Source organism: Leopardus geoffroyi, chromosome A2 (genome assembly GCF_018350155.1).
Source record: "Leopardus geoffroyi isolate Oge1 chromosome A2, O.geoffroyi_Oge1_pat1.0, whole genome shotgun sequence".
Lineage (NCBI taxonomy): Eukaryota > Metazoa > Chordata > Mammalia > Carnivora > Felidae > Leopardus > Leopardus geoffroyi.
Genome location: NC_059331.1, coordinates 9424178 through 9449150, shown reverse-complemented (window position 1 = coordinate 9449150; position 24973 = coordinate 9424178). Strand labels below are relative to the sequence as shown.

Genomic DNA, 24973 nt, shown 5'->3' with positions numbered 1-24973 from the left:
CTGCCCCTCCCCCACTCACACTCTGTCTCTGCCCCCCCTGCCCCCCGCTTTCTCTCTAAAAAATAAATACACATTAAAAAAAACGACACAGAGCAGCCAGACAACACATAAACAAAGGTTCCAATAAAATTTTATTTCTATATTTTTTATTTATTTATTTTTTTAGTAATCTCTACACCCAATGTGGGGTTTGAACTCACTCACAGCCCTGAGATCAAGAGTCACATGCTCTTCCGTCTGGGCCAGCCAGGCTCCCCTAAAATTTTATTTCTAGAAACGAAAACTTGAATGTCGGTGTAAGTTTCATCTGTCGCGAATGCATTCTTTCGATTTGCTTTCAACCACTTGGAAACGTAGAAAACCCTTCCTAGTTTGTGGGCCGTACAGAAACAGGTGCAGATTCGGTCTGCAAGCCATAACGTTCACCCTCTGAGTTAAGAGGAAGATATTTGGTTTTCAGAACTTTCTAGACTTTGGAGTTGTGGACGAGAACTTGCGGGCCTGGAGTCCCGCCCCGCCCGTCTTTGGGTCATCTTCATGATGGAAATTCTTTTTTAATTTTTTTTTATGTTTATTTGTTTCTGAGAGACAGAGAGAGAGGGTGGAGGAGGAGTAAAGAGAGGGAGACAGAGGAGCTGGGTGAGGCAGGCTCTGCACTGAGAGCAGAGAGCCCGACGTGGGGCTCGAACTCACGAACCGCGAGATCATGACCTGAGCTGAAGTCAGACGCTTGACTGACTGAGCCACCCGGGCGCCCCCTCATGATGGAAATCGCTAGGCCCTTACCGACGTGCCCAGTACATGCTGTCGCCGTGTAAAATGTTACGGGCAGCCTGTCGTTATCTCGGAGGCTGTTTCCTGACGCTGGAAGGACTCCATTCGGCCACGGGTCTGGGGCTAAGCCTTGTATCGCTGCCCTAAAAAGGAGCAGCCCCCGTCCCCCTCGGCCTGACGGACCCAGAAAAGTTCCCGTCTCTCTCCCTGCTCTCAGCACCCCCAAGCCTGAGGCTCTCCCCCGCAGGACTGGAAGTTTTCATGTTGGAAGACAGTGCTGGGTCCTGAGTCAGCTCTCCCGCTGGGAGCAGGGGCCGTGGCCTCATCTGACGACCTCCGAGGGGGTGCGCACGTCCATCAGAGAGCCGCACGGGGGGGCTTCCACTCCCTGGGCTGAGGGATGCCGTGTGGGCTGGTGGGCCTCCTCATCCTCTCACCTCTGGTCACCAAAGATGAGGGTCCCCTTCCTCCGTTGAGTAACGGCCCCTATTTTCTACATCAGCGGCAAGTACCTCCTGTACGAGAAGAACGAGGTGAAGGCCCGGGACAGGCAGTGGAAGAAGTATGAGTTCCATTATGACAACGTGCTCTGGGCTCTGTTGACTCTCTTCACCGTGTCCACGGGAGAAGGCTGGCCACAGTAAGTGGCCCACCAGACAGCGCCACGGAGGAGTCGGGGGCCCCCGGGGAGCAGGATGGGGAAGGGTCTGAGAGCCCAGTGCCGAGAAAGGCCTGGACGAGGAGGGGTTTGCTCCCGGCTTCCCGAGGTGGAGACCCCGCTGGGGCCACGAGGGGCCCTGTCACCAGAACAGCAGCCTGGGCTCGTTTGGGGCCGAAATGCAGGCCTCCCTCCGTGCAGTGCGCCGAACCCCTAAGAGTCAGGGCCCTGCACCCTCCCAGATGGGGTGCTGTTTCTAATTTGCAGAAAGGCTCCATGGACACAGGCGGTCACGTCCTCTTAACCCTTTCTGTGCTGGTGAGCACAGATCTCCCAGGACAAGGCCTGGACGTGGCATTTTCCAAGTCCCTTTGACCACGGGACCGTTCCTCACCCAGACAGGGCCAGTCAGGGTTGTGGTGAGGCTGAATTGTGCAAGTCCAGGGCCGGACCCATGCACACGGGGCCAGTGCTAGCCCATACGGCACCTTTGGGCAAATTTTTTAGGCAGTGTTTCCTCAACAGACTTCACTTCCATCTGTCAGAATGTTGTCGGAATGTACCGAATGATTTTGTTCAAATAAGGTACTTCGTGGCCACCTGCCAAAAAGTTGTCCTCGTAAATGCACAAATCTATCATGTCTCCAGTACGAATGGCACCCCTGAGACACAGAGCCCTTGAGCAGTGCACAACCTGTGCAGCTGTTCAGAGCAGCTCTGCGGACACACACTCCCATGTTCATCCCCACTACACCTTCCCAGCACCACCACCTGTGCTTAAATGCCGCCCCCCCCACCACACACACACTTAGGTGTGTGCCTCCATGACTCCCACACACCCTCCCATCCATCCCCACCAGCCTGGTTTCCCATCCCAACTTGGCCAGGCCTTAGTGGGTGAACTTCGATAGGCCACTTTAAACTGCCAAACCTCAGTTTCCTCATTTGCAAAACGGGGCCGGTAATAACCTCCCTGAGAGGGTTGCCAAGGACATAGATAAAATCATTTCTAGCCCCTGATAGCCCTCAGGACGCGGTGGGAGAGGTAACTGAGAGCGTTGTCCACACTCCCCCCAGACGAAGGAGGAGGGAACTCTTCTGGCTTCGTAAAATCACCACAGGAATCGGGGTCGGAAAATAACGACTATTTCCATCTTGTTGCTGTTTTCTTTTAATGTCTCCCTCCATTCCCGTTGCTTGTCCCACTTTCCCCCTCCCCCTGCTCCGCGCCTCCCAGGGTCCTCAAGCACTCCGTGGACGCCACCTTTGAGAACCAGGGCCCCAGCCCCGGGTACCGCATGGAGATGTCCATCTTCTACGTCGTCTACTTTGTGGTGTTCCCCTTCTTCTTTGTCAATATCTTCGTGGCCTTGATCATCATCACCTTCCAGGAGCAGGGGGACAAGATGATGGAGGAATACAGCCTGGAGAAAAATGAGGTGCCGCTTCCCAGTTGCATCCTTCACTTAAAAATTGACAACTCCCGCCCCCCATCGCAGGCACACACACAGGCACACGCGTGCGTCCAGAAAACAGCTTCTGGGGGCATCTGGGGAGGGCGCAGCAGCATCCAAGAGGCAGCATTTGGTCTGTAGGGCCGCCTTTCATGGGGTTCCCAGAGGAAAACACACCGAAAGAAGGTGTATGTATCAGTCAGTTCAGACAAGGTTATGCCACGGTAACAAGCATGTCCGGAATCTCAGGGCCAGATGCCCACACAGGGATCGATTGATTTCTTGCCCAGCACCGCACGTCCAGGCGGCTCTGGTCCACGTTACCTTTATTTTGGTTGCTCTCCGAGACACTTCAGATCAAGAAGAGATAATGGCAAACCACTGTGCACTTGGGGGGGGGGGGGGATCTGTGCCCGGAAACGACCCTTCCATCCACCCATCCACATCTCACTGGCCAGAGGAAGTCACATATCTGTGTCTGATGTCCGTGGGGTGGCGAAGTGTAATCTCCCCGAGGGCAGGGTGGTGAATACTTGTGAGTGAAACTCCAGTCCTCCCGAGAGAGCGCAGATGTGGCCCTTGGCTCTTCTAGAACCGTCCAAGCTCAGCCAGGTGGAGGACCTGGGAATGCATCCTTCCTCTGCTCTGTTGGCCCCTCACACTGAATGGCCATTATCCCTCCGTCCTTCGAAGGGAAGGAGGAAACGAAGCAAAGAGCTCAGTAGGAAAGAACGGTTAGGTTCGGGTTTGGCCCGCTTGGCAGCTGTGCTGCCTCAGGCAAGTGACTCAGCCTCTCTGAGCCTGCAAAGTAGGGTTGCTGATGGCGTCCCACGTGGGCAGATGACGACTTCTTAGGGAACCGCGGGTGTTGGCAGGAGGAAGCGGGCGAGAAGACCCAGCGGGCGTGAGGAATCCTGGCTGGGGGCAGGCTTGGCTGACGTGCCCGAGGGCCGGGGGGGGGGGGGGGGGGGGGTGCCCCGTGTCCAGCCGCTGGCCTCTCTCCCGCAGAGGGCCTGCATCGACTTCGCCATCAGTGCCAAACCGCTGACCCGACACATGCCGCAGAACAAGCAAAGCTTCCAGTATCGCATGTGGCAGTTCGTGGTGTCCCCGCCTTTCGAATACACCATCATGGCCATGATCGCCCTCAACACCATCGTGCTCATGATGAAGGTGAGCCCCCAGCACCGCCCACACCTCCCACGGCCACCCGTACCCACCCACCCCCGCCCCCGGCAGAGCGGAGCCGCCTGCCGCGAGTCTCCCAGACCGAGCCCCTTCCGACGTCACCTACGGGGACCTTCCTCCAGGAAGCCCTCCCTGGCCTCCCGCAGCGGCACGAGGCACCCATCTAGCGGTTCTCCCACGGGCCGTAATGTCGGTGTTGGGTTGCCCAGCCGTCTGCCCCACCGGCCTGTGAGCTCCACAGGGGCCAGGCAAGTCCCGCTCAGCCCTGAATTCCTGGGGTTCGGCACATCCCTGGGCGTGAGGGAACAGGAGGCCCTCAAGAAACGTGCGATGCGTGAAATGAGAAAGGAGGGGCAGGTAAGGACCTTGCAACCCTTGGGGCTGCGGCGTCCCTTCCGAGTGAAAAGCCAGGACCTTGCACCCTGTGGTCTAAAGACCAAAGGGCAGGATTTAAGGCCAGCTCCGCTGTTTGACTTAGCATTTAACTTGGCGCCAGGGGCCAGCAACTATCAGGCGTCAGTTTCCCCGTCAATGAAACGAGGACGATAATAACGGCACCTTCCTCCCGACCTCGAGCGGGGGTGAGGCTTGAATGAGGAAGTCCAGGCAAAGACATGGGCACATGTCTCGGCACTTTGAAAACACTCGGTCCCTAAGCTGCCAACTTTTGCATTGGCGAAAAAGCAGTGCCTGCGTTTGCTTGAAACGCTTCTCCGCAAGCCAGCTCTTTTCTCTTTCCATCGTTATAATCCTTCAACGGTTCCAAACAGACAGAAAGGAATAGTACAGCACAGCGCTTGTCGAACTGCTGTGCGTTCACGGATCATCTAGGGATCTTGGTAAAATGTGGATTCTCCGCCAGCAGATCCGGGGTGGGGCCAGGATTCTGAAATTCTAATCAGCATCCCCCAGGATGCAGCAATCCCCGGGATTGCTGTGGGTCCCTGAATACCCGGTCTCCGTCACCCAGAGGTGCCCATTTGGAACATGCTCTGTGTTGGCTTCATCTGTTCTCTCTCTCTCTCTCTCTCTCTTTTTTTTTTTTTTTTTTTTTTTTGTGGTTGTCGTTGTTGTGAGGTGAAATTCACATGACATAAAATTAACCAGTTCAAGCGCACCTGGGGGGCTCCGTCGGCCAAGCATCTGACTCTTGACCTCAACTCAGGGTTGGGAGTTAAAGCCCCAAGGTGGGCTCCTTAAAGGAGCCTCCTTAAAAAAATAAATAAATAACCATTTCAAAGTGTGCGATTCAGGGGCAGTTTTGTACAGTCACCACCCTGCGCAACCATCACCTCTCCCTACTTCCAGAACATTTTCATCACCCCAAAAGGAGGACCCGTCCCCGTGAGCAGTCACCGCCCCCCACCCCCCTCCCCCAGCCTCCAGCAACTGCCAGTCTGCGTTCTGTCTCTGTGGATCTATGTATTCTGGACATTTCATCTATTTTTTCAATGATTATTTATTTTGAGAGAGAGAGAGAGAGGGTGCTTGCACACGTGAACAGAGGAGGGGCAGAGAGAGGGAGACAGAGGATCCGAAGCAGGCTCTGCCCTGTGAGCACAGAGCGACCAGGGGCTCGAACTCACATACCCCGAGATCATGACCTGAGCCAAAGTCCAACACTCAACCAACTGAGCCACCCAGCCGCCCCAATTTCGTCGATTTTTAAAAATTATTTTAATGTTTATTTTTTGAGAGAGAGACAGAGTGCAAGCAGGGGAGGGGCAGAGAGAGAGGGAGACACAGAATCTGAAACAGGTTCCAGGCTCTGAGCTGTCAGCACAGAGCCCGACGCGGGGCTCGAACCCACGAACCGTGAGATCGTGACCTGAGCCGAAGTTGGACACTTAACCTGACTGAGCCACCCAGGCGCCCCAATTATTTTAAAGATACCACAATATTTTGACCTTAAATTCTTCGGTATGTATTTCTAAGAAATAAGAAAAAAAAACAAATAAGAAATTTTCCTATATATTCTTTTTTTTTTTTCCTATATATTCTTATGCTTGACAAGATTTCTCTAAGATACGTATTGAATTGTCCCCAAAGTATCTTTTACAGTATGGGTTGTTCTCTGAGCCAAGATCCAAAGGGCTACACATGGCCTCTGGTTGTTGTCTTTTATTTTTTATTAATTTTTTCATGTTTATTTTTTTTTAATTTTTTTTTTCAACGTTTATTTATTTTTGGGACAGAGAGAGACAGAGCATGAACAGGGGAGGGGCAGAGAGAGAGGGAGACACAGAATCGGAAACAGGCTCCAGGCTCTGAGCCATCAGCCCAGAGCCTGATGCGGGGCTCGAACTCACGGACCGCGAGATCGTGACCTGGCTGAAGTCGGACGCTTAACCGACTGCGCCACCCAGGCGCCCCTCATGTTTATTTTTAAGAGAGAGGGAGAAAGACAGAGTATAAATGCGGGGGTGCACAGAGAGAGAGGGAGACACAGAATCCGAAGCAGGCTCCAGGCTCTGAGCTGTCAGCACAGAGCCCGACACGGGGCTTGAACCCACAAATCATGAGGTAGTGACCTGAGTCAAAGTCAGATGCTTAACCCACTGAGCCACCCAGGCGCCCCTGGCTGTTGTCTTTTAAATCACTGTCTTCCCCATACCGTTTTGTTTTTTTTTCTTGCCCCATGCTGTTGACTTTTTGAGGAAACCAGATAAGTTGAATGAAAACTGTCCCACCTGTGGGTGCGTTAGTCTCCTCGTGGGGTATTGTGACTTCTCCCACCTGCCGTGTCTCCTGTAACCTGGTCCTCAGGGCTGGAGGTTATAAATTTGAATATAATTAAATAGTCTGGGCAAGGAGACTTCATAAGGAAGTCTTAGAGTAGCAGTTATCTCTGGGGCAGATTACTGACCGGGAAAGGGTGCAAGGAAACTTTTGGGGGTGCTGGAAGTGTTCTGGGGGGCAGTCTCATGGGAGTGCACAGCTAAGGATTAAAAAGGGGGGGGCGCTGCGCCTGGGTGGCTCAGTGGGTTAAGCCTCGTACTCTTGGTTTCGGCACAGGTCGTGATCACACGGTTCGTGGGTTCAAGCCCCACATCGGGCTCTGCCCTAACAGTGCAGAGCCTGCTTGGGATTCTCTCTCTCCCTCACTCTCTCTCTGCCCTTCCCCTGTTCTTGTGCTGTTGCTCCCTCTCTCAAAATAAATACATAAAAGATCTGAAAAAAAAAAAAAAGAAAAAGAAAATCCCGCAGAGAGGATGCCACAGACCTCCTCCTGCACTCCCTCCGGAGCCGCATCAAGCAGGCAGTCCTGGGATCTGGGATGCTAAGGTGGGACTCAAGAAAGTGCGTGTTTGGATGTGAAAAGATTAGCCCAGCCCAGGAACAGCTGGCCGGGGGGGGGCCTGGGTCGCCTCCAACAGCATGTCGGGAAGCCCAGTGTCCAGGACAGTCACAGAGCCGCCTCCCCAGCTCCCCCCCCCCGCTGCCCGCTGACCCCAACGTCCTTCCTCCTCTCTACTCCAGTTCTACGGGGCCTCGGTTGCTTATGAAAACGCTTTGAGGGTATTCAACATCGTCTTCACCTCCCTCTTCTCTCTGGAATGTCTGCTGAAAGTCATGGCTTTCGGAATTCTGGTAAGTACGGCCTTGGGGCTAGAGCCGCGGATCGGGGATGGTGGGGGATGATCTCCCCAACCCCAGCGGCAGCTTGAGCATCCCACCAGTGCCCACAGACCCTTGTTAGTCATTCCTGCGTCTGCCAGGTGACAGCAAGGAGACCCAGCCCTTGCCAGGCGTATGCACCTGCCGTCATTCCTCAGAGCGATCCAAACTGGGGGGCGGGGGGGGGCGGGGCGGCGATTACCATCCAGTTTAAGGAAACTGAAATCCGGACCGGGCCAAGCCCGTGGTGTCCCAGCCGTTCTGACCACAATCCACAGTCAGGCGTACCTTTTGCGAGGGAGGCAGCACCCAGACGCGCAAATAGACAACCGACGTGAAGTTTTCCAGAATCCAAATCCCGTCTCTGCCTGCGTCACGGGCTCTTCCACTGATGGCGGAGCTTTTCTTTTCTAAATGCAGTTGGTCGCCCCCTAGCCTGTCTTCATCTCCGACTAATGCAAGTGGTCTTAACCTGACGCCCACTGAGCCGTGGGTGCAGGGGAAGGGGGGGAGGGGAGAGCTGTGAAATTAGACGTGAGCAAATCACGTCTCTATTTTTCACAAGCCGCTAACTGGACGTTAACATTTCCTTCCATCGTGAAGGCAGACCAACCCCTGCAGTGTGACCAGTACTCTCTGTGTTACCAATAAAAATCAGATCTTTCCGTAGCGCATGACAGAGGCAGCAGGTTCCTCCAAATTTTTGTTCGTGTTCAGCCTTGCCTCGAGTGCCGGTGACCGTCAAACCTACCGCCGGAAATTATTTCATGTGTTAATGAAGTGCGTTAATCGTTAGATCACCGTTTAAACATAGTTTTTGATAATTGTATTTCGGTGTAACAGGTGCCCTTGCAATCCTGGGTATTTTATTTTATGCATTTACAAAGCTTCCTCTGAGAAGGTCTTCCCAGGAGGCCAGGGAGGTTCACAGCCCCCCCCCCCCCCAAAAAAAGCCAAGAAGGCCTGAACTGAACTGAACTGATGGGTGTGTGATGGGACCTTCTAGAAGGTCCTCCGTGAGTGGCCAAGCTCAGACTTAGAACAGGATGCTTCCCTCTTGCCCACCCACTTTGTCCACCTCTCTGAGGAGAGTGGCCCACAGCCTGTGGCCTCGCCAGGCTGTCAGCGAGGTGGAGGCTGGATTCCCAAGGTGGCAAAGGGTGTTAGTTTGGACGCCAGAGAGGCCTCGATCCAACTCACATCCGGGCTGTGTCACCTCACCTCTCCATCGCGAGGGCTCGTCCTCTGCCTCTTCCTCAGAAGAGCCCTTGCGAACGCCAGTGTGCCTGAAGGCTGAGGGTGAGGGTTGGCATGGAGTGAGCACCCCATAAATGCCAGGAAGGGTCGCCATGAGGCCTTAAAATTGAATGATCCCCCAGAGCCAGCCCCAGAAGTTCAGGCTCACTGGGTCAGGTGGGAGCCCCTGAATCCGTATCTTTGATGAGTGCCCCAAGGGGAATCCAAGATGCCTCTAGTGTTGAACACCAGGCAGAAAGGGGAGGCACCCCGCAGCCAGGGCAAGGGCACCGACTCTGCATTTCGGTCCTGGGGATGCCCCCAGGATGGGTCACAGAACACGTATGGGGGGGCGGCAGTCAGGCTCTGGCGTGCCCGTATCGGGGTGCAAGCCCCTTTGTAGCTGCGTGGCCTCAAGCAAGGCACATGGCCTTTTTCTCCTGTTTCCACATCTACAAAACAGGAGTACCGTGCACCCGGCCTCCCAGGGCGGAGGGGAGCGTGGTGTAGGTTCAGACGCGGGACCTGCCCAGCCCAGTTGTGCTGTGCGGTTTTTGTAACCCCCGTCGATCTTCTGGTAAATGAAGCGGCTTAGGGCTCCATCCTCCCCGCCCCCGACCATCCCCCAGGGGCCTGCGTGGAGCCGCCCCCTCTGGTTTGGGTGGAGCTCCCCATGTGCAGTTTAGGCAGTGGGGTGGGAGGGAGGGACCCTTGTCGTCCAGGGGCTAAGGCCTATGGCCAGACGCCTAGAAAGTTGCCTTCATTTGGACTCCCCCCAGAAGCACAGCCTGAGATCAGGACTGAGTGCGAGGAATTTATCTGGAAACCCAGGGAACTCAGGGTGGGGCAGAGGAGTGAGTACAAGGTGTGTTAATGGAGCCAGTTCCCACTGTGGGCAAAAGGGGCGCAGTTCCCTTGAGGACCAGCAGGAGGCAGCAGAGAGCACATACTGCAGCGTCTTTCCACCTGAGGGGAGAGCGGGGGTATTTATCCTCCAAGGCCCCTCAGTCATAATCAAGGGCCGCTCCCAGGGGGAGCCGTTTACTTTGCAACCAGAGAAAGACCCTGGGCAGAGCAACGGGAAGGTGTGTAGGGGAAATATGAGGGGATATGGGCAGGGCCCCAGCAGCATCTGCCAAAATACCAAAAGTGCCAGTGGAACGTGAATTCCTTTTAGATGATTACGAAACAGCATCCGTTCATTGAGCACCTGCTGTATAACCAAACTCCACCCCCCCCCCCCCCCCCCCCACCCCCCCCCCCCCCCCCCCCGGCTTCACATTCATTATCTGATTGCTGTTATACCCCTGTCTTCCAGAAGAGGGCTCCAAGGCCCAACCAGTCCCAACTCCGAGACCCTTTCATTCCTACGCGCTGAAAATAGTTTGAGCCTGGAAAGCACAGCTCCAAAGCCTGAGTCCTTCTCTGTGAGGCAGAGGGGCTGCCTCAGGGCCAGACGCTCAGGGGAGGAACAGACCAATCAGAAGGGGACCTGCAAGCCCCAAGCTGGTCCCCGCTTTGTGAGGGTGCTGAGAAAGCCTGTGTTAGGTGTGGGTCCCACTGAGCCTGGAGGGGAGGGCTGTCTGTTTGAACCAGACCCTTGGATTCAGGCAGAGGTGCTGCTCGGCGTGGGCTCAAACGGTGTGGAATGTTTTCACAAATACTCCTCTGCGCAAAACCTGTTGGCTATAACTAGACACAGGCGGCCCCATCCAACCACAAGGGGGCCAGAAAGTGCAGCCTGGCACGTGCCCCGAAGGCGTTTCATGCCCCTGTTACCTTTCCCCTTCTTCAGATTAGGAAGTGGAAGAAATGAGAGGTTAAGTCACTGGCCCACAGCCATACAGCAGGATGGTAACAAAGCTGGGATTCGAACCCACAGTCCACTGTCTTAGCGAGCATGCTGTAGCAGGTGCGGTCTTGAGCACAAACCCTAGACTCGAGCTGAGTTCAGTCCTGACCCTTCACCTCTGTGCTGCTCACCTCAGAAGGTGAGCGGCATCCCACTCCGAGCTTCCGTTGCCTTGGGTAAAATGGGTAACAATCCTTTGCTCTGAGGGTCCATGTGAGGACCCCAGTGACATCGTTTATAAAGCATCTCGGGTCTCAGGGAGCCCTCAGATATGTCAAAAAGACAGGCAAGCCCAAAGGACAGCCCTCGTTCTCCAGCAGAGCGACACCAGGCCTTGGAGGCCCCCCCCTGGGGCCAGGAGAGCCATGGGGGTCCCAGGGAGGGGGACTCAGAGCAGGTGATATTAAGCAGCCCATACAGCAGCACTTTGCTATTTGAATGACCACGCGTGTTGTGGGCACTCGGGCTGATCAGCAGCCGTGCCCCTAATGCACCCCGGGGCCGGCCGTGGCAGCCGGGCGTGGAGCCCTGTGTTGGCATCTCTGTCTTGTGGGTCCCCATTCTAGAATTATTTTCGCGATGCCTGGAACATCTTCGACTTTGTGACTGTTCTGGGCAGCATCACCGACATCCTCGTGACTGAGTTTGGGGTAAGTTTCCCACCAGCTTCTCTCTGGGTAGCTCCCGGCTGGGTGGAGAATGGGTCGCTGGGGGTGGGGGGGAACCTTCCAAAAGCAGCGGTCCCAAAAGCCACAGCTGACTCGGGCCAGCACTTGACTGTGACCAAAGAGGGAGAAGCAGGGACCCCAGGGGCAAGGGCAGCCCCTCGGGAGGGCGGCTCAGGGAAACGGGGGAGCCCAAAGCCACAGCTTTGGGGCCAGCACTGCAGTGTGAACTTTCCTGCATCTTGGCTGTTGACCACTGAATCAATAATATGGATGAGTGCACTGAGATAATTAAAGGATCCCAAGGCTGAGCCCTACCCCCAAACCCCACACAGTGTTGGGGACCCAGAAAGAACCAGCTTCAAGTCCGTTCAGTTTGAACTAACCATCTTCTGGGTCGTGGAAGGAGGTTGAGGAGGGAGCCGTGGCCCTGGAGCCAACAGGGGATCCCACTCCTAGGTCCCCAGGATGTCCACCCTCTTCTGTCCCCAGGCTCGGGAGGCTTGCAGCTTGGGGAGGGGGGCGGTCCCTAGACCTCCGTGGTGGCCCCATAGGCCACATCATCCTTCCCCCTCATCTGAGAGACTCAGGGCCCCAGAGCTCCTATCTCAGATACCCTCTTTGGCCATTTTCGAGTAAGCCCAGGCCTGGGAGCCCTCAGGAAAGTGGTGGGGAGGGTAGGAAATCCTCACAAGGGGAGCAAAAGGGCAAAGACTGTTGAAGCCAGGGGTGGGAAGGGATATCAACCTCATCAAAATAGCAGTAAAAATAACGGCCGACTTAGTTGCGTGGCAGGCACAGTGCCAAGCGATTCACGTGGATCAGCTCGTGGTACAGGTCAGGGGGTCAGTAGATAAAAGGATTCCTTTGGGAGGGTTTAACTGAAGGGATTGGAAAGCAGAGACTACTCACCGAGAGGAGGGGACGAGGGCCGACCAGGATGGCAAAGCGAGGGGCACCCAGCCACCGTGAGGAGCTGTCACCTGCCCAGGTGCTGAAGCGGGGAGGAAATCTGAGCTGGGGTGGGGAGGGGCCGCCCAGCAGGAGCCGTGGACCTGCGGGGACAGAGCCTGTGCCCGAGAGGAAGGCCAGAGCAGGCTCAGGGCATCAGGGGAGAAATACCCAAGCCCATCTCTCCCCCCGCCCTCCATCTCCTGCCAGTGCTTCCCGTTGGCCAAGCCTAGCCAGAAGGGAGCCAGAAGGCCAGGGAGCAGGGGGTGGGGGAGGTGCTCAGAACAAGCAGAGAAACGTGGAGAATACACGTGGTTGGGGTGTGGCCCGAGGAAGAGGGTGTTGCCCCATTTCACAGATGAGGAAGCTAGTGCCCAGTGCTCGGGGAAGCGAGGGACCTGCCCAAGGTCGTGCATGCACCCAGACCTGGTAACTCCTGAGGCTCACTGGTGGCCCTGGGGTGGCCCATTAGAGCCCCCGGCAGAAAGGGATCGATGGACCCATTCTCCCATCCTGGAAGGCCGACGGGACGAAAGAGCTACACAGAAACGGAGGCCATTCTCTGATGTGTCCCCTGAGACCTCCCTCCCAAGTGGTATCCTGGCCATACCTCTTTGCCCTGAGCTCCACTGAGCCAGAAACTCTCCCTTCCCTTCGTCCCATCCCTAACACCTTCCTCTAGGGAGGTCAGCGGGGGTGTCCCCGACCTGGGCCCCGTGCTCTGGCAGAGGACCAGAGCCCCGGCCTCATCTTCTGTCCTGAGTCTCTAAGAGATCCAGACCTCCGACTGGCAGTCATCCAGCTGAGCACACGACAGCTTTGAACCAGTACGAGGCAAGGGTGGCCCCGCACCCCCCGCAGAGCACGTGGAGGGAGTCGGTTGAAACCTCCAGTGGCCAGGAGTAAGCGATCCATAGGGCTGGACCCCCGCGGCCCGGGCTCCGGACTGGCAGGACAGGGAAGGGCACCTACGTCACCTCTGCTCCTGTAGCGTGGGGATAACTGTTGTAATTAACCTCCCTGGGTCCTTGCCAGCTTCACGTTCACACATGCATCCGGTAGGCACTCATTGAGCGCCTGCTGTGTGCCGGGCACTGCCGTAAGTGCTGGAGACCGTGAGCAAAGCCAGACCAGACAAGAACGCCCGCCCCCACAGGGCTGGCATTCTAGGGAAGGAGCTGGCAACCTTTAACACGCGTGAGCGAGCCACGTGAAGGGTTTGGCACAGAACCTGCCAGGAAATAGATCGTTCACAAATGGCGGTTGTTATTCTTACTGCTACAGCTGTTGCTATTATTACTGGGAGCGTCCTTGGGTCTGCAGTGGGCCTTCCACTGTACTTGGGTTTGCCAGTCACCTCCCCCACCCCAGCCCCCGGGGCCCTGGATCAGAATCATTTGGAGGGGAAGGTGGAGGCTGGGTGTGTGGACCCTTTCGGGATGTTATGCTCCTCCCAACCTGGGCTGAGGGGAGGCCTGCCCTGCGGGGCAAGGAGCCCACAGCCACCCCTCTCTGCCTCCCAGGTAAGCCCGCCAGGTTCAGGCCAGAACCCCGCCAGGCTGAGGCAGGGGGCGCCAGACGCTTGGGAGGGCAGATCCCCAGGGTTGTGCGGGAGGGGGAAGGGCTGGAGGCCCACTGGGCCTCAGCTGCCGCCCCCTAGTGGCCGGGTGACGGGGGTTTGCCCTGCGTGCGATGGTTAATGACTGTTTCTTGTCTTGTCTCTTTTCATGCCTGCTCTTTAAACTGTATATTGGCACAACGCCGTCTGAAAAACTCATCCAATCAAAATGCACTATGAAATTCATTTGTTCATCCATGACATGGTCTGTGTGTTCATACACCAATGACTATCTCCCAACCCACCACCCCCACTCCCCGCCCGGGAACCGAAACCCATTGGTGTTTTGGCACTGGTTACAAATCAACCTAAAAAACGCTGAACACGCCTCCCCAACTGCCCCCGCCCGCCCGCTCCCCCTCCATCTTCAACATCTGCATCTAGAATCCGGTTGGTCTTACTTCTTTCTGAAGTCTAAATGCCTTACATTAACTGTGAACGCATCTTCTCGTACCAGCACTGCACGTCCCGCCCTGGGCTTTCTGGACTTGGGTTGCCTGATGCATCCCTCCCTCCCCCAGCACCCCTACCCCGTCTTGTCTGTCCGTCTCCCCAGCCCACCCCCGTCCCTCCTCCTTCCTGCAGTCTCTCCCTCCCTCTCTCTCTCTCTCTCTCTCTTTTTTACTGGGCTCTGAGTTGGGGTTTTCTGTGTGGGTTGGTTTGCGTCTTTTGCGAAGCAAAGGGTTTGCTCCAGCAGGACTCATCAGCTGGGTGGGCCTCCCGCCCCATCCCATACACGCGTCCCTACACGCCGAGCCCCTGCAACACCCAAACATCGCTCCTGTCCCCCCCCCCCCCCCCCGATCAGCTCCATGGGGCCTGGGCCCCAGGAAACTCCAGGCCCGTGGGTGTGACTTTCTAGAGATGTAAATCTCCTAAGTCCAAGGAGGCCGGAGGGCCGGACAGCAGGCAGGCAAACACTCCCAGACAAGGGAAACGTGGAAGGGCCAGGACTCGGGCCGGCCAGACGAGACCCTCTCCCGGAGCCCCGGCCTTCACGTGCTCACGTAACCGCCCCCGTACACACAGTCAAGGCACACAGGTGCCCTCGCCCCTTTCCCGCATGCGCCCTCTCTCTCCCTTCCTCTGTTGTTCTTGTGCTCCTCTGCCCACGACACACACACACGCACACACACACACACACACATGCACACCTGTCCCTCCCTGTTACATCCATCCAGCCTGCCCCCCGCATGCCCTGTCACAGCACACACCATCTCCACCTCTGTCGCCTCACGGATTCGGCTCCTTGCTCACTTCTCATTCTGGTACCTTCCATCTGCCTCCTCCCCACGCCCGCCACCTCGGAGCCCCGTTGAAGGACTCCCGGAATGGCATCTCTGCGCCAGGACCCCTCCCCACCCCCAACCAGTACCACATGCAGTCATCCGCCCAACAAACGTTGAAAGATTGCAAATTGGGTGCCCCAAGTGGAGTGGCGGGCTGAAGCGGGCAACATCACTGCCACCGCCTCGCGGGTCGAAGTGGGAAAGCTGGGCATTGGTCAAATAGGCACTCAAAGCCACCTGAAGTTATAACTGGGTCCGGAGCTAAAGAATGAGCAGTGTTAACAAGGCAAAAGAGCGGGGGGAAGGGCATTTGAGGCCCAGAACAGCACGGGCAAAGGCCCTGTGTCAAGAGGAATCATGCAGGGGTCGGGGTCTGCAAGCTGAGGGGGTGTGGCTGGAGCAAAGAGAGGGAGGGAAGGCTGACCCAGGAAAAGTGAAGAGGGCGGAAGGGGATAAGCCCCTGGGGCCTAGCGGAAGCCGGGGAGCATTTCGAGCAAGGGTAGCATTGGAAGTGTGATTAGACAGGATGGCGAGGCTGTGAGGCAGCAGCCGGTGGCCGGGGCAGTGGGGGGAGGGAGGTGCTGGGCCGCAAGGGGGAATCCCCAGCGAGAGGGGACTGGCCGTCTGAGCAGGGGCTTCTCCGGGACCCGGGGATGGGTTGGGTCTGGACTGGGGGAGGAAGGTCCCTGGAGAGATCGGAGTCTGGCTTGAACTGGGAGATAGAATCCAGGGAATGCCAGAAAAGGAGCAGGTTAGGAGAAGAGAACAGGTCTAGAGCACAGCTGTGGCGGGTCTAAGGTGCCTTTAAGAGCACCCTGGGAGAAGTCGGGCCAGGCGAGTGGTTATGGGGTCTGGAGCTCAGAGGCAAAGTCTGCTGAGATGGGGGCTGCCGGGGGGCAGGATTTCTCTGGAGCCCTCAGGTGGCTGGTTCCCATGTCTTTCTGAGCTCTCGCGCCCCTGAGCACCACAAGCCTTCCGGGGCCCGCATCCCACCCCATCGCCCTTGAACCAGGAAGCACAGGGCAGCCTTGAAGGACAGCATAGCTGCTCCTTCCGGGCTTGTGGATGGAAAAGCGGGAGCTAGGAAGAGGGAAGTCGCCAGTTCTGCGAGCACTTGAAGGACTCGATGCAGAACCAAGAAGAGATGGCGGGCAGATGAGTTCCTTCCCCTACCCTGTCACCTGGACCTCTGTCATCTCCACTCCCTACCTCCCCCATGTGTCTCCTCCCTCAGCTCCAAGAAGGGCAGCATGTTCTCTGCACGCGTCTCCCTGCAACACCCCCTTGCTTCTCCCGCATGGTGACAGGCTCCCCCCTGCTCTACCCTGAGCCCCCGGAGGCTGCTCCAGGGCCCGCTTGCTTTTGCATGCTGGGCAGAGTCCCCATGTTATGACCCGCCCCGTGAAGGGATGGCTTGTACTCTGGGGATGGTCGGGAGGGGCTGGGGACACCTGGGCCATCGGCCCCGTCCCCGGGTAGAGCTGGGTGGCCAGGCAGGGCTGGGTGTCAGGTCAGCTGGGCACAGGGGGTGACTCTCAGCTGAGCTGGGTGTGGGAGCGTATTCGAGGCCCTTGGGACATTCTCACGGTGGTTGGGCCCAGTAGGGTCAAGGTAGGCTCTCCCAGCCCCCACCCCCATCCTAGAGGCCTAAGGACCAACTGATGTGTCCCCAGAGGCATCCTAGACTTGGCCAGCAAATCCAGAGGCCTCTTGGAGCCCCAGAAATTTCTCGGACCCCCATCCCTGCCTCTCAGCTCCCAGGCCGGAGCTAGGGCAAGATACAGTAACTGGGAAGGATCCTGGAGGGCACGTGTGGCCTGTTTCAGGGGGCCAGCCACATCTGAGCCCCAGCTAACTTTTGCCAACCTGGAAGCAGGTCCAGGGTTGCCAGCAAATCAGATTTGGGGGAGAAGTCAGACTTTTAAACACTATTTTTCATCGTAACAAAACAAAAACTGCCGAGGCCCGACAAGACAGCTCCGTCAGCCAGATGTGGTCCATTTGTGACTTTGAGCTTCCTGCCCCCCACCCAGCGGCGACCCTGAGGCCCCAGCAGTCACGCCCCCCCCCCCCCCCCGGGGCGGCCAGCCAGCGCCCCCGTCTCCGCCTGGTCTCTTCGTTCCCCTCCCAGTTGGCTGCCCCCTTCCCTGGGAAGTTCTCCCGGCGGCTGGGCGGGAGGAGGGAGAGGCAGTAACTAGACAGGGGGCCCGTGAGCTGAGGCAGGGTCCACCCAGGGAGGTCCTGGGGGCAGGGACAGCCCCACCTCCAGCCCCGGCCCCTCGGTGGGCCTGGGCTGTTTGCCAGCTCACCCACCCACGGGCGCTGCGTACTTCCTGCTTCCCGCAGGCCTGGTCCCGAGCTACTCCACCCAGCCCCAGAAGCTGAGAAGCCATCCCTGAGAGGGGGGAAAAGGGCCCCAAATGCATCTTCTCCGACTCAGCGGGCAGCGAGGACTCGCCCTGCAGCCGACCAGCCCCAGCTCCCTCCCGTCCTCCCCATTCCCGCTCGCCAAGGGGGTAAGAAAAGATGCTCTTTCGCTTCTCCGATTGGCTCAAGCCGCTGCTCCTCTTGGCCGTGGGGTGAGGTCAGGGCGGGCAGGAGCGGGTGGGCAGCTCTACAGGGCAGGGCAGGGCAGGTGCCCGTTGAGTCCCACGACAGATGCATTTCTGGCCCGGAGCGTAACATGCCCTGGGAACCCGCACATGTCCGCCAGGCCTGAGCGTGCTGGCTACCCCCACCCCGCCCTGGTGTTTGTGCATCGTACACGTGTGATGGATTCGGCAACTTGACCCGCTTGTGTCCTATCGTCTCAGTGCATTTGGTTGTTGGGAGAAACAAAAACCATCTCGATTTTTTTCCTGATTGGATGATTCGGATATATTTTCTTTTCCTTGTTCTTTTGTTATTTCTTCCCCACCCCCACCCCATCCGGTTCCTTTCTCTTCCTTCCTTTTTCTTTCCTTTTCCCCATTGCGGGTGGGGCTGGCCGGGAGGGTTTATGCTTTTGAGTTGCCTCTTCCTTCCTCCCACCCTGTCCCCTCCCCCCACCTCCCAAACTTTGTTCCCTTTTCGACGTTTTTTCCTCCGCACCATTGCATTAAATAGTGCTTTCTCTCCCTCCTTATTTGGGGTCTGGCTTGCTTTTCCTGTTGGTTGGCTTCATGTAGGGGCCTCTGTGAGTGGTGACGGCTCTGAGCCCCTGGGGGTGGGTGGATGGTCACCCTTTTTCTCTCCATCTCCCCAGAATAACTTCATCAACTTGAGTTTTCTCCGCCTCTTCCGAGCTGCCCGGCTCATCAAACTCCTCCGACAGGGTTACACCATCCGAATCCTTCTCTGGACCTTTGTGCAGTCCTTCAAGGTGAGCCCCTGAAGCCAGCCTGGGGCTGAGAAGATCATACCCCCCATCCCTGCTCTGGCTGAGAGTACAAATCGGGTGGAAATGCCTGTGTGGTGCACTTTATTGAGAGTCTGTTTTTCTAGACTGCCTGCTCCTGGGGCGGCTGGAGAGCTCCAAGGGGAACCCCCCTGATACCCTGCCACCATGGCCTCAAAGAGGCCCACCAAAAGCCCTGGCACCACTCTGGCACAGCCTGGGACCGCCCAACCCTGTGGGGTGGCGCTCTGGGACAAGGGAGGGAAATGGTGTGGCCGAGAGGCAACCCCCGCCCCCCCCCCACTCTCCTTCATTGCCTTCCTTCCCACCAGGCCTTGCCTTATGTCTGTCTGCTGATTGCCATGCTTTTCTTTATCTACGCCATCATCGGGATGCAGGTGAGTGCCCACCCCTAATGTTCCCAGAGCCCTCCCTGGGACGGCCACCGTCCTCAGGCAGGGCGGGTCAGGGGGACCCAGTTTGGAGAGACCGCCATGGGGATTGAGTGGGGTTTCCCTGGAGCCGTTGAGGGCATGGCTGCCCCCGGTCATCACGCTCCGATTCCCCAGGTGTTTGGCAACATCGGCATCGACGTGGAGGATGAGGACAGTGATGAGGATGAGTTCCAAATCACTGAGCACAATAACTTTCGGACCTTCTTCCAGGCCCTCATGCTTCTCTTCAGGTGAGAGAGAGGACGCGCTTTCAGCCTCCGCCTCTGGTGGGGGCGTGCCCTCTTCCTCCTCTTCCTGTAGGGGGCGTGTCCTCTCCCTCTTCTTCTGGTGGGGGCGTGTCCTCTTCCTCCTCTTCCTATAGGGGGCGTGTCCTCTCCCTCTTCTGGTGGGGGCGTGTCCTCTTCCTGTAGGGGGCGTGTCCACTCCCTCTTCTTCTGGTGGGGGCGTGTCCTCTTCCTGTAGGGGGCGTGTCCTCTCCCTCTTCTGGTGGGGGCGTGTCCTCTTCCTGTAGGGGGCGTATCCTCTCCCTCTTCTTCTGGTGGGGGCGTGTCCTCTTCCTGCAGGGGGCGTGTCCTCTCCCTCTTCTGGTGGGGGCGTGCCCTCTTCCTGTAGGGGGCGTGTCCTCTCCCTCTTCTGGTGGGGGTGTGTCCTCTCTCTCTTCTTCTGGTGGGGGCGTGTCCTCTTCCTGTAGGGGGCGTGTGCACTCCCTCTTCTTCTGGTGGGGGCGTGTCCTCTTCCTGTAGGGGGCGTGTCCTCTCCCTCTTCTGGTGGGGGCGTGCCCTCTTCCTGTAGGGGGCGTGTCCTCTCCCTCTTCTGGTGGGGGCGTGTCCTCTTCTGTTCCAGTGAGGGTTGGGCTGGGCTTGTGGGGGCATGGGGGGGGGGGAGTGGTGGCGGCAGGGACACTGGCTGGGCAGAAGCTGAAGGCCCAGGGACACAAGTGCAGAAGGCATTTTCAGACATTACCTCACTGAATCCTGACCGTCCCGTGAGGTGGGGATTCTTGGCAATCCCATCCGACAGGTAAGGAAATTGAGGTTTATAGACCCTGAGGCTTGATTCTTAATCCTGGCTGCACATTAGAGTTCTTTCATTTACTCATCAGAGATTTACTGAGCACCTGCCGTGTGCCAGGCATTGCAGAAGGTCCTGGCAACAAAGCAGAAAGATAGTCTGTGCCATCCGGATGCTTCTATTCCCATGGTGAGAAAGGCAATCAGTGAGCTAATGATGGAGAGTGCTAGAGGGGATAAAAAAAAGTGGACGCAAAAGAACAAATAGTGAGTGATTCTACTTATAGGAGGTACCTAGAAAGGGCAAATTCATAGAGAGGAAACAGACCAGATATTGCCAGGGGCTCCACAACTGGACAGTGGAGAGCTAATGTTTAACGGATACAAGTTCCCAGTTTGGGAGAGATGAAGATTCCAGACGTGGACAGTGGTGATGGATGCACAGCATTGTGAGTGTACTGAACGCCACTGAACTATACCTTTATTAATAGCTAAAATGATCAATTTTATGTTATACATATTTGGGTACAATAAAAAAAGGTCTAATTTAGCAACAACTAAAGGAGCGGGGGCTGGTAGGTCATGCCTCCCTGGAGGCAGGTGACACGTGGAAGAAATAGCTGACAGAGGAAGCCGTGTGGATATCTGAGGAAGGGCAATCCAGGAAGAAGGTATAGCAAGTGCAAAGGCCCTGAGGCAGCAACGCGGCTGCCATGTTTGGGGACAGCAAAGATCCCAGTGTGCCTGGAACAGAGAGACCTAGGGAGAAGGTAGGAAGAGGTGACTACTGCCTGGAGGGACGGGAGCTCTTAAAACATACCTACATCCCCAGGCCCCACCCCAAACCAATTGAAACGAAGTCTGTGGGAGTGGGGCTTTGGTGCCAGCATTGTTGAAAGGCTCCCCGTGAACTTTAATGCACAGCCAAAGGATGAGAATCACCTCTGTTAGTTCCCAGAGAAAAAAGGGGCTTTACCTTGGACTTGAACTCACGCCAGTCCAACCCAGAGCCCAGTGCTCGGCCTCCCTGGGGGGGGGTATTAGTGTCCAGGACTGGGTGCCCAGGTCCCTGATGCCCCCTCTCTGTTCTCAGGAGTGCCACCGGGGAGGCTTGGCACAACATCATGCTTTCCTGCCTCAGTGGGAAGCCGTGTGATAAGAACTCTGGCATCCTGACTCCCGAGTGTGGCAATGAATTTGCTTACTTCTACTTCGTTTCCTTCATCTTCCTGTGCTCGTTTCTGGTGAGTCTGTGGACATGTGAGGGTGGGCTTCCTCACCTGGCTCCCACTCAGGGACACGGATTTCTCTGGAATATGGCTGTGTGACAGATTTGCTCCCTCCGAAGCGTCTCTGAGCCAGCTGGGGATTAGGTTCACCGGGGTTTCTCGACGTCAGCACTGTCGACAGTTGGGGCTGGCTCACTCTCTGTCCTGTGTGCTGCGGGGTGTTTAGCAGCATCCCTGGTCTCCACCCCGGTCTCCTACCAGGTGTTGATCGACAAATGTGCCTTCAGACATTGACAGTGTTCCCAGGGATAGAGGGGAAGGGCAGAATCTCCCCCACCCGAGAACTGCTGGGTTATACCGAGGGAAAGCCTAGGGGTGCTGAGAGCTGGTCCCCCCGCCGGTCTAGTTACACAGGATGCTAGTTATGTTCTCCCCTCTCCCTGGAGCAGTCAGAAGAACAGAAACCATCTAGGTATTAGGTGTCTTCAGCAGAGGAGATTTGATACAGGGATTGGCTACATGGGGTTGAAAGAGAAATAGAAAACCCCGAAGCCACCAAGAATTACTGGCTGTGGGAGGCAAGGACTGGGGAATTAAAAGGAAAAGAGGGTGTACTGACCCACCCCGCTGCCCCTGCCACCGCTGAGGGGGTGCCAGCACCGTGGTCGTCCGTTGCCCCTAGACCGTTGCAGACGGTGATGGTTTCCTGCGGCTGCTGTGAAAAAGGACCACAAACTGGGTGGCAACAAAGATTGATCCTCCCACAGTTCTGGAGGCTAAAACCGATCAAGGCGTTGGCAGGGCCCTGCCCCTTCCAAAGGCTCTAGGGGAGAATCCTTCCCGGCCTCTTCTAGCTTCTGGTGGCCCCACGTGGCCCTTGGCGTGTGGCCACATCCCTCCAGTCTCTGCCTCTGCCTTCGCATGGCCTCTCCCCTGTGCCTGTGCGTCCAGATTTCTTTTGGGGGACAGAAGTCAGATGGGATCAAGGGCCCACCCTGATCCCGTATGACCTGTTCCTAACTTGACGACATCACAAAAACCCTTTTCCCAAATAAGATTACACTCACAGCTCCCAGGGGTTAAGATTTGAACGTGTCTTTTGAGGGGGACACAATTCAACCCACAATATAAGAAAAGGAGCCCCTTCTCCTGTCCTTCCCGGTCTGGTTTCCTGACCGTGGCTCCCACTGGCGGGATATAAGAAGCCAGGTGCTGAGGGAGTGTAGACGTGTGCAGACCCCAGCCAGACGCCAGCGTCTGTCAGCAGAAGCCCAGCACCCTCTCCCTCTTCACACCAGTGGCCTCACACGGAGAGATTTGCAGCCTCTATCTCCCAGCATCTACAGCTGCTGACCCAGAGGGTCCATTGTCCAGTTCCAAATTCCCAGAAGAGTCTGAAAGGGCCAGCCCAGTCTCTGGTCAAATGGCCACCCTTGTCCAAGCAGCTATGGGTACATGTGGGGACAAGATCTTATAATACAGCCCATCTTGGAAGGGCAGGCCCCTAGAGGACATCTACACTTGACCATCAGCCCCCCAAGGGCAGGGATTTCTTTTTTGTTCACTGCCAGATCCCCAGCACCTAGGACAGCAACTGGTGCACAGCAGGTGCTCAATCGATATCACGAAGCTGAGTTAAAAATTGAGTGACTCGGGCGCCTGGGTGGCGCAGTCGGTTAAGCGTCCGACTTCAGCCAGGTCACGATCTCGCGGTCCGTGAGTTCGAGCCCCGCATCGGGCTCTGGGCTGATGGCTCAGAGCCTGGAGCCTGTTTCCGATTCTGTGTCTCCCTCTCTCTCTGCCCCTCCCCCGTTCATGCTCTGTCTCTCTCTGTCCCCAAAATAAATAAACGTTGAAAAAAAAAAATTAAAAAAAAAAAAAAAATTGAGTGACTCAAGTTAAGGACAGCGAGGATTATGAGTTCTTTGTTAAGCACCTACTATGTTTACGCCTCAACATTTGTTTAATACCTACTACATGCCAGGCACCGGGGTACAAGGGCAGAACGTGGTTCTCTCAGTCTGCAGGGGTGATAGGCAGGCAGGTCGGCAGGTAATAGCAGTATGGTCTGATATGTGCTGTGATGGGGGAGTCTCAGACTGAGGAAAGAAAGATTTCAAAGAGTGGCCTGCAGGAACGATGAGCAGGCACTAGAACCCGTTTTAATCAAATTGGTTGCAAGCCACAGAACTTTAACTGAAGTAAGCAGCATATACAGTTCACCGACTTGTGTAACTGAACGGTCAGGCGAGGCTGGAGCCAGACAAGCGGACTCCATCTGGCTCTCAGACTTTCTCCTTGTGGAGGCAAAATGGCGGCCGGAGCATCAGCACAAATCCCAGGGAAGGCTGTCATTGGCCACCTTGGGTCACGTGCCGCCGCCCCCCCCCAACCAATCACAGATCTGGGCTACATGACTGCTGCCTGTGGAGCCATAAAGTGGGGATTGGCCACGCCCAGCTACAGCCTCTTAAGTATAAAGGAGGGAGTTCCCCCAGATGCTGCTACCCATAGAGAGACAGATCATGATGTTCCCTAAAGGAGCAACACTTGCAAAGACTTAGAGGCAAGATGATGCAAGACCCCCACGTGCTAAGGGCTAAAAGAATATGTGAAAAGGTGCCACCGGATGCAGACGGGGGCAGGAAAATTCACCCATTCATCCATCTATCCATCCATCCATCCATCCATCCATCCACCCAAGAAATATTTGCTTACTGTGTGCTTGGACTGGGAATACAGCCCGCAAGAAGCACTCGCTTTGGCCTTGTTGGGGGCCAGGTGTGGGAAGATTTGGGGCCATGGCGATCCCTTGGGGTTGGCCCCCATTTCACATAGCCTCTCCCCCCTCTCTCTCCAACTCTCTTTGTCCATCATCGTTGGTCTTTGTCTCTTTGTCTTTCTCTCTGTCTCCACCTCTGTCTCTCTCTGTCCCGTCTCCATATTGCCATCTGTTTCTGGACTCCTTGTGTGAGTCTGTGTCTTTCCTCTCTAACCCCTCCCCACCCCCCATCTTTCTCTTTCTCCGTCTCCCTTTCCCTATCTCACCTCTCTCCCTCTCTCTCTCATCTCTCTCTCTCTCTCTGGGCCTCTGTGTCTGTGTGTTTGGGTCTGTCTCGCTCTCCCCCACTCCTTCTTGGCCCCCGGGGTCCCCACAGATGCTGAACCTCTTTGTCGCTGTCATCATGGACAACTTTGAGTACCTCACCCGAGATTCCTCCATCCTGGGCCCCCACCACCTGGATGAGTACGTGCGTGTCTGGGCCGAGTACGACCCTGCAGCGTGGTAAGGAGTCACCTAAGTCCTTCAGCCACATTGCCCGCCTTTCTCTGGCACCAGAGCACCCTAGGCTAGGCCAGGGCCCAGACTTTGGGGCACTGGGTCCCTAGGGAGCTCGCTGGGACCTCAGAGGGGTCAGCCTGGAGGAAAGAGATGAGAATCAGTGCCCGCCCACACCACAGGTGAATTGGTCGGGTACACCCCTGCCGGAGGCCCAGGCTTTCTGGGAGATGAGGAAAGGGATCGAGCATTGAGGATTTTGAGAATTTTGCCTCCCGTGAATCTCCCCTGCCCCTGCCTGAGAGGCCTCCGGATGGTGA

The 24973-nt window shown here is 56.5% G+C and overlaps 1 protein-coding gene across 14 annotated transcripts in view; it reads left to right on the top strand.

Annotated features, from left to right (window-relative positions):
* The window catches only part of CACNA1A (calcium voltage-gated channel subunit alpha1 A), a 175079-nt gene that overhangs the window by 130730 nt on the left and 19376 nt on the right, over positions 1-24973 (top strand). For 10 of the 14 annotated variants that reach the window (XM_045492170.1, XM_045492176.1, XM_045492172.1 and 7 more), the window contains 11 exons: positions 1277-1414; positions 2670-2871; positions 3895-4059; positions 7555-7665; positions 11347-11430; positions 14399-14404; positions 18548-18664; positions 19012-19077; positions 19249-19364; positions 21238-21388; positions 24532-24659. In XM_045492170.1, coding sequence (XP_045348126.1) covers positions 1277-1414; positions 2670-2871; positions 3895-4059; positions 7555-7665; positions 11347-11430; positions 14399-14404; positions 18548-18664; positions 19012-19077; positions 19249-19364; positions 21238-21388; positions 24532-24659 — 1284 coding nt within the window. The remainder of the gene's footprint in view (positions 1-1276; positions 1415-2669; positions 2872-3894; positions 4060-7554; positions 7666-11346; positions 11431-14398; positions 14405-18547; positions 18665-19011; positions 19078-19248; positions 19365-21237; positions 21389-24531; positions 24660-24973) is intronic. The other 4 variants (XM_045492179.1, XM_045492178.1, XM_045492177.1 and 1 more) reach the window with 1 other exon arrangement.